Here is an 8,450-nt window from a genome sequence, read left to right as displayed (position 1 = left end):
TTCTACTGAAAGCTACTGAGAGATTCTTGAGGACAAGATGGGCTGGACTTTAAGGATGACATTCACTGACAATAAAATGGTTGTTTCTCCTCCACTTTCTTCTTCTAAACCATCCTCTCTCCCTATTGTTGAAGATGTAAAATCAAATGGAAATATCTGATGGCTACTTGTCACAAAATCTTTCAAACTCACATGCAACAAAATGGCAAAACCAAAGCAAGAACAACCCAAGTGTCATCATCAAGTTTTCTGTTTTATTTAAGATTTTAGTTTTAATTCTGAAGAAAGAGGTACATTTCCTTGTTTTTAGTTTTAGCATCAGGTTATAACCAGGTTTCTGTTTTCTTTTCTCCTGTCTTTTCAATACTGCACAAACGTCCAGAAACTACAGGGTTAAGTAAAAGCTGCAGGCAAGGAGGTCAGAGATTTGCTCCTGGTGGTGATCAGATGGCCCCAGAGCAGTGCTAACTCAGAGTGCCTAGTCAGGTGAACTGATGGTAAAAGAAAATAAGATTCTGACAGAGGAGAAAGACTGAAGAAATCGCTTACATTTCAGCTCTTACATTATTAATAGGTATTAAATCTGTGAATACTTTTTTTCTTTAAAACATTTCAATTTACTTTAAATCTAAAGCCAAAAATTTTTTCTCCTTTAAAAAAATTACTTCTCACCTCCTTATAAATTCTTTAGCAATCAGCCAGTTACTACTACAGATCAATTTGTCTTTCCATCAACTTCCAATAAATTCTTTTGCTTAATGACACAATCAACTTGCCAAAATAATTAAAAATTAAATTAAATTAAAAGCATTTTCCCTGCAATAATAATAAGCTGAATATAAGATGGATGCTAGGACCACTGCTTTCCCCCATGCATTTAGCAATCTCATGTAAATGAACCTGGTTTTCAAACTTCTGCAGTTGATAATGAATTTACTTGACCTTTCCTATAGATTAATCGTCATTTTCTGCTAAGCAGATTATGTCATTATTATGCGCAACAGACAAACAATAATTTTCTAAGTATGGAGACTGCCCTTTGATTTTTTTTCTCTCCTTAAAAAGGCGTTTTTAGAAACATTCAACAGTGTCACTCAAATGCTGGATCAACAGAAACTTTTACAATTAAAAAAGAGATGGTAATGACCCTGTGATCGCGTTGCATCTGGGGGTAGGGAGAAAAAAACTATCAGGAACTGGATTCTTCAGAACGTAAGAGATGAGAAAGGAGCTGTGGGTGGTGGGCTGAGAGGGAGAAAACAGAGTGGGACAAATCCTGCATTTTCTAATGGTTTCTCCTCTTTGCCTAATGGCGGTCCAGTGTTGAACTCTGTAGTAAATCTGTGGGGGTTTTGCTGGGGGGTCTGAAGGCTGTCTGAAAGCCTGGGGGTGGGGAGTGGAAGCTGGAAGGGTTTGAAGGAGGAGGGTAGGGATTCCAACTGGCTCTGTGCAGCGGGATCTGTGTGCTGAAGGGGGCGCTGTGGTGGGTCTGTGATGGAGCAGCACTGGGGCCGTCCATCTCTGTGAGGGCCTGAAGGGATTTTAGCCAGTGTGGAGGATTGTCATCTTGAAGAGAGTCTAAACTGTTTCCTGAAGACGCTGGAATACCTAAGGAGAGAAAAGAAAAAAGAGGGGAAATGGTGAGTTTGTGCAGAAAGAGTAAGAAGGTCGTCAAACAAATTTAGAAAACAAAATCAAAAGGAAACAGAAGAGATTACAATTTTAAACTCCTTCCAAATAAGACCTTTTAAACCTTATGTTCCTCTGATCCTTTCCCAACAACCAAGACTTATCGTCACACAAATCCATGCCTCCTTTTGAACTAGACTTAGTCCCCCACTGTCACAGAGGCGGAGCTGCAAAACACCATTGCACGACCGCATTTCCCAATTGTGCTTTTCCTCCTCTAACAGGGATACGTAACAAGACAGCCTTATAATAGAGAGCTTTATAACAAAAAGTGGAGTATGTTCCTTATCAGAAGAGTCAGTCAGATCCTTTTGTACTTTGAGGCCTACAAAATACACATGTTGCCAGACGTTAACACCTACTTAAACCAAAACAAGCAACCTAGGCACCAAATGCCTTCTTATTAATACACAACTAGGCCGACAGCTTCAAGAGACTTGCGTGACCCCTGAGAACAAAACAAGCCACTCCACACTTGTGGCTTTGTGAAAAGAAACTTATGTTGAAGAGATCTCTGTTGTTTTTTTTTAAATCTGTGCTAAAAACCAAACTGTTGGCAGTCAGTGGATCTGAAGGGAGTGAGAAAGTTACCTGTGATGATGGCTGGGTCTGTCCAGCTGCCAGGGCTGTCCCAACTCAGGCTGTCGGTGGTGGCAGTGTTGGACGTTGGTGCACTGTGGTTGGCGTTGGAGGGGGAAGAAGAATTGGGCAGTCCACCAAAGTTGATGTTAATGTTGGGTAGAAGTGCCCTTAGCCCGTCCTGCCATTCCTTCATATTTAAACTCTCTACAGAACTGCTGTTGTCTGGGAGATTTACCAACAAAAAAATGAAAGATAAAAAAAAAATAAAAAGCTACGTTAGAAACATATGTTGCTCTTTAGTGGTTAAGCGGGAGAAGAATTATTCTTTCTTTACTGAGCATTTAAAATGGGTTGTCCTAGCAAGATAAACTTGGTTAGGATTTTGCTCCTGAGCTCAGAGCCCCTGAAGTAAGCGAGGAAAAACCTGCTCAAGGATCAGGAGAGGGAGCTTCTTGTCTCTCTATAGCCTCTTCACCATTATGGGTTTCTAAATCAATAATCCAGTTTAAAGAGTCAATGCTCCAGAGCACAATTTAGTTCCAGCTACATTATGAAGTTTCAGTTAGTGAGGCATTTAGCCAGCTGAGCTGATTTACCCTATAAAAAAAGCAAGACTGCAAAGTCCAATATAGGAGCTTATTCCTCAGTCCATCAAATGGAAGAAAAGTCATTTTATGAAGAATAAACATAAGCAATAGAAAAAGAAAAATAAGCCCTTCTTGATTATAAAACTGGCAATGTGTTTCAGAAGAGAAAAGCAGTAATGAACAGGCTTTTGAATTTGAAAAGAATGTATTTCCATTAGTCACTAAGGCCAAGGAGGCAGGAGCTGATACCTTTTAGATGGAATAATTTCCAACACAGTCTGCCTGCTCTACTCCAACAGTTCTACCAATCATTCACAGCCTGAGTCCTGGAGTCCTACAGTTTTCTGGGTCTATTTTTGAATAGAGTCAAACATGAGAAGATACTAGCAACATAAAAAAGGCTCTTTATAAATTGTGAGTAAACTAACTTGATCTACTACCATCCAGCATCTACATAATATAGCTAACTAACGAGGGGTGGGGGGATGTGTGAAGTATAACAACTAGTTAGATAACTGTCTTCTTTAACTAATACTTAGATAATTGTTTTATTGAAATAGGAATGTAAGTCAAATTACAAAGTGGAGTTTTTGAAAAAAGTATAGAAAAAAGATTTCTGATTCCATAGAACTGATTAGCAATCAATGCTGAGAAAGAGGAGGAGGAGGATGTTCTATCAGGCATGATCTCTGCTGAGCAAAATCAGAATTTTCTTTTTGTAATTTTGCTTTGCACCAATGATCTATGCCAAATTATATCATGTTTCAACAAGTGAAGCATTTAATTCCATTGACCTTATTTATAAAAAGACAAAAACTACAACTAAACTGAACAAAAGTCATCTCTGAACTCAGATGAAGAAAAAGCACTCTATGCTACACAAAACAAGGCAATAGAAGGGAAAATAAATTCTCCAAGCCTACTTTCATTCCATAGTTGATGTAATTTACTAGACCTCACATGTCTTACATTTGCATGCTATTTTACATTTGTATTGTTTATATGGTTTACATTTGATCTTCACAGCAGCCCTGTGAGGTAGGCAGAGGAGGATGAATAATCTGCGTTTAATAAATAAAGAAACAGATTCAGGAATAATTTGCCTAAGTTCACAAAACTTGTTATTGAGAGAACTTGAACCTGGACCCAATCTGTCAAAAAAAAAAGCAAGCAAGCTTACCCTTTCTTGATCTACTCTGTATAGACGATTAATTTTTTTTGAGACAGAGTCTTGCTCTGTCGCCAGGCTGGAGTACAGTGGCGCAATCTCAGCTCACTGCAATCTCCATCTCCTGGGTTCAAGCGATTCTCCTGCCTCAGGCTCCTGAGTAGCTGGGACTACACGCCCAGCTAATTTTTGTATTTATTTAGTAGAGACGGGGTTTTACCGTGTTGGTCAGACTGGTCTTGAACTCCTGACCTTGGGTGATCCACCCACCTCAGCTTCCCAAAGTGCTGGGATTACAAGTGTGAGCCACCGTGCCCGGCCCTCAGACTATTAATTTTTAAAGGGTCAAATAATAATGGGAAAGCTCAGGGGAAGACCCATGATTGAAAGGAGAAACACAGAAGCATTTTAGTCTGTCCACTGGCCATGATTAGTAGAGAGATAATGGTGGCTGAAGGAAGAAACTGGACTTTGTGGCCAGGAGAAAAAAATTCTAATCAAGAACACAATTATGAGTTTCCCCCTGGCTCCCTGACTACATGAGACATAAACAAGACCACAAATTTAAATCCTAGAACACTCTCAATTACAGGAAGGTGTACGGCTATGATATGTTCTAACGTTCAAAGCAGTCACACTGTCAGGCTGAAGACCTTAAAATGGCTTCCAATTAGCCAAAAACAAAATAGGAAACTTCCTAGGAGAAAAATAAAATCCCCCAGACATAAAAATATGACATATAACTAACTACATGGGAAGATTTCCAGTAAGATAAATGCTCTTATACGGAGTGGCTAAAGTCCCTGAGAAGTCCATGTAAATTATGATCTTCCCTCTTCTACTGAATAGGGAAAGAGAAAATATCCCACGATTCAGACCAGTCTGCTCCTACCTTTTGCTTTACCATTTAGTGAGCAATTAAATCGAGTAACATTTAATTTTACATTAACAGAATAACACCTGCATTTATATAAAGTTTATTTGAAAATTAGTAATAAAGTCAAAAAACAAAGGCAGAAGGGTTATATGAGAACTCTCTGTACTTCCCACTCAGTTTTGCTGTGAACCTAAATCTACTCTAAAAAAAGTTTTTTAAGGGACATTTGTTCCTGTAATTGTAGACTAATCAAATCAAGCAAGGGTATGTTAGCCAAAGAAATTCACATATGGCACATGATGCAGAAACAGTGAGAAATTTAGATCCTCCCAGGTGCACTATGATTAGAGGATACCTTGGGAAATAAATTAGCTAGTTTATAATGCAACAATCTTGACACCTCTCCTCCCCTCAAAAAATCCTGTGCCTTGACATTTTGGGAGCCTGACAGCATGGGTGTGCGGCTTACAGCAAAGCTGCAAGTGTTATAGGGAAGTAGAGTGATGCTTTTAGCTCTTGGACTAGGACCATATTCCATCTAGCTTAGAAGAAAAGGGGTTTATTTCACTGTTTTCTCCACTATTGCTATGCCAAGTGTTGGCACAAAGAAAAGGTGAGAGAAAGGAAATCAGCTTAATCCTAACCCCATCAAAATAGCTCATCTCAGTCCATCCGTACCTGGTCACCTCCTTGACTCCCCATTCCTTTCCAATGACCCAAATTTGTCTTGGCTGCAAGGGCTTCTGGCAATTCCATTCTTTGAAACACACACAGCAGGGTTTATCAACCTCATCACTACTTACAGTTTGAACTACATGATTCTCTATAGTGGCCTGCCGTCCTGAGCACTGTGGGAGCTTTAGCAGCATTGCCGGCCTCTACCCACTAGATGCTAGGAGCACTGACTCCCCAGTTTTGACAGCTGAAATTGTCTTTAAACATTTCAAATGTCTTCTAGGGAAGCAAAATTGCACCAGAACCACTGACACAGAGGAAATCAATTCCTTTGCTTCTAGGGTTCTAAATGATCTCACTTGAATACACATTTTCCTTTCAAATAGTACCAGTACACTGACTCAACTTGATGCAAGCTCATTTTCGTTTATTTATACAGGACTTCACACTGGAGTACAATTCAATGTGTATAGGTCAGTAGGTCTCACTGAAAACACATTGTAGATAGGTTGTGTAAGGCAGATGCACAACTGGCTGTCAATATAATTTAGGCATGTATATCCCAGGACCCCTAATTCATAAGTAGAAATAACACCTGCCTTACTGTCTCATAAGGATAAAAATAAGAGAAGGAAAAGCAATTTGGAGCACATTTATTACCTGCTAAATGCCTAGCAACAAAAGCTCCACTAGTGGTCAGTATGGAACGGACAGTAAACTTTCCAAAAAGCTAAGGCAGGGTATTTCTTACTGCCAGGAACTAGCCCTATGCACAGTCTCCTTTTAGGAACTTAGAGATAATACCCATCATTCTCAGAGGTACTGTGTAGTCAGTCTAATCAATGGGTCTTCTCATCACTAAAACATTGCAAAGACAAGATATCAGAAAGTACTTTAAACTGTAAGATGTGAAAAGAGCAAGCAAAGTATAATAAAAATCAAGTTGCCAAACATTTGATGTTAAAAATAATACTAATTTTATTTTTAAAGTAATTAGTAATAGTATAATACATAAGGGAAGGGGTGTTCATTCTTAAAGAACTGGTAATATATTTAGATGTCTTCTGATGTTAAAAAAATTTTACTTTATGGCACACACATATGTACAATGAAACACTATTTTCAGTTCTAAACAATTTGAGGGCAGGAAAGGGTGTCAAGTTGTTTGTAGTCGTTTTATTTTTCAGTGTAGAACTCAAAGGCACACAATTTAAAGTACTTTCAAGATGCCACGTGCCACACTTTCATATTCTACTGTGTAAGAAGTATCAATATACTTCCAGTTTACCTGCCTCAGAAAACCTCTTATTAAAGAAGAAATTATAGTTAAAACTCTGCTACCTTGTTGGTCAATGTAGCAGAATCCATAGTAAGCCGATTATGAGGCGCTAAACAAGTTGACAAATCTAGTTTTTAGCAATGATGACAGTTTAAAACATCAGTATAAAATGCATCTATTAAGACTGCCAAGCTGAAAAACCAAGGCAGCTCTTTACTGAGCGCCTACAGTATGCATGGAACACAAAAGCACTCAAACCATGACCTCTGTTTTCAAGGCGCTAAAAGTCTAGACAGTGGGACGATGAAAGTACATGAAAAGTTCAACAACTACATCTGAAAAAGCAACAGAAGAAATGCCCACAGTGGCACATGATTAAAATACACTATAGAAGTTCAGGAAAAAGGCAGGCCAGTTGGGACACGTGTGGGAACATGCTGGTGGGTGAAGAACAGTAGCATTTGTGGAGTTGCCGTTTTAGTTACTACATAGCTCTCCCCCTCCTCCCACACCAAACCTGAAAATCTCACAACAGGTTGAAACTATCTTTAGTATTTCTACATAACACTGTACTAGTCCAACTGTTTACTAGGAAGTACACAGAACGGCACTGAAACAATGACTATATTTTAGAATGAATTCGGACTTCAGACCTTTCACAGAACACTACTTAGGCAAGCACACACAGTTAGCATTAACAGCATCCAGAGTGGTTATCCTTCCTTTCTGTTCTCCAGGTTAACTGCAATATGTTAATTATTATGAAATGTAAAACTATAAATAGCAAAATGTGGGCAAACCTGCTCCTCACAGTAACCTGTCACTGGCAACAAGCCAATGAGTTTTTCCAGCTGGCATACGAGCTTCACCTGAAAGAATAAAGGAATTTGAGGGGGTAGGGCACCAGCACAAGGCATCCTTCCTTCCCATCTTGATTTCATGTATTTTACGTTATTAGGGTACCATGTAGGACTTAATTTGAAAAATAAGATCTGCTGCTAAAAGGGTAAAGACATAGAAGAGCTCTGTATAATGACAACAGAGTGAGATAAAATACATGTAAAACAAGCCCAAAACAATTCCAGTATACTTGTTTCCACAAATATATTTTTCTGCTACCAAATCAGGATACTATACCTTCTTGGAATTCTTGCCTCTACCTTATTTTTGGTACCCCTTCCTCAAGGTCTTTTCATTAAGCAATAAATACTCCCCTCCGGGGAAGTAGTCACTAAGAGACCCAGTCACAAAATAAACATTTTGAGCCATATTTAATGGTTATTACCGAAAGGCTCAATACAATCTGATTTTGTTTTTCTAAAAAGCTTTCACCTTCCATCTTCACTGTTGTCCTTTACATTTCAAAATCACAGGTGCCAGTGGTCAGGTGAAACAAATTTTTCTTGGTGCAAGTGGCTACCCATCAGAAACCTGGTTCCTACTATGATCAGCTCTTTGCCAATTAGACTTTTAAATCTTTGTGCATTTTTAGAAGGACACAGGGAACAAACTGTCTTTTTTTTTTTTTTTCCAGACAGAGTCTCGCTCTGTCACCCAGGCTGGAGTGCAGTGGCCCAATCTCAGCTCACTTCA

The 8,450-nt window shown here is 38.9% G+C and overlaps 1 protein-coding gene across 22 annotated transcripts in view; it reads right to left on the bottom strand.

Annotated features, from left to right (window-relative positions):
• Positions 1 to 232: 232 nt before the first annotated feature.
• The window catches only part of CNOT4 (CCR4-NOT transcription complex subunit 4), a 147,083-nt gene continuing 138,865 nt past the window's right edge, over positions 233 to 8,450 (bottom strand). For 13 of the 22 annotated variants that reach the window (XM_035254677.3, XM_035254679.3, XM_078343698.1 and 10 more), the window contains 2 exons: positions 2,281 to 2,493; positions 233 to 1,608 (listed from right to left, as the gene is read on the bottom strand). In XM_035254677.3, coding sequence (XP_035110568.1) covers positions 1,307 to 1,608; positions 2,281 to 2,493 — 515 coding nt within the window. In that variant the 3' untranslated portion in view covers positions 233 to 1,306. The remainder of the gene's footprint in view (positions 1,609 to 2,280; positions 2,494 to 8,450) is intronic. The other 9 variants (XM_035254680.3, XM_054237674.2, XM_054237671.2 and 6 more) reach the window with 1 other exon arrangement.

Source organism: Callithrix jacchus, chromosome 11, assembly GCF_049354715.1.
Source record: "Callithrix jacchus isolate 240 chromosome 11, calJac240_pri, whole genome shotgun sequence".
In the NCBI taxonomy this organism is placed as follows: Eukaryota; Metazoa; Chordata; class Mammalia; order Primates; family Cebidae; genus Callithrix; species Callithrix jacchus.
This window is presented reverse-complemented; position numbering and strand designations above follow the sequence as displayed.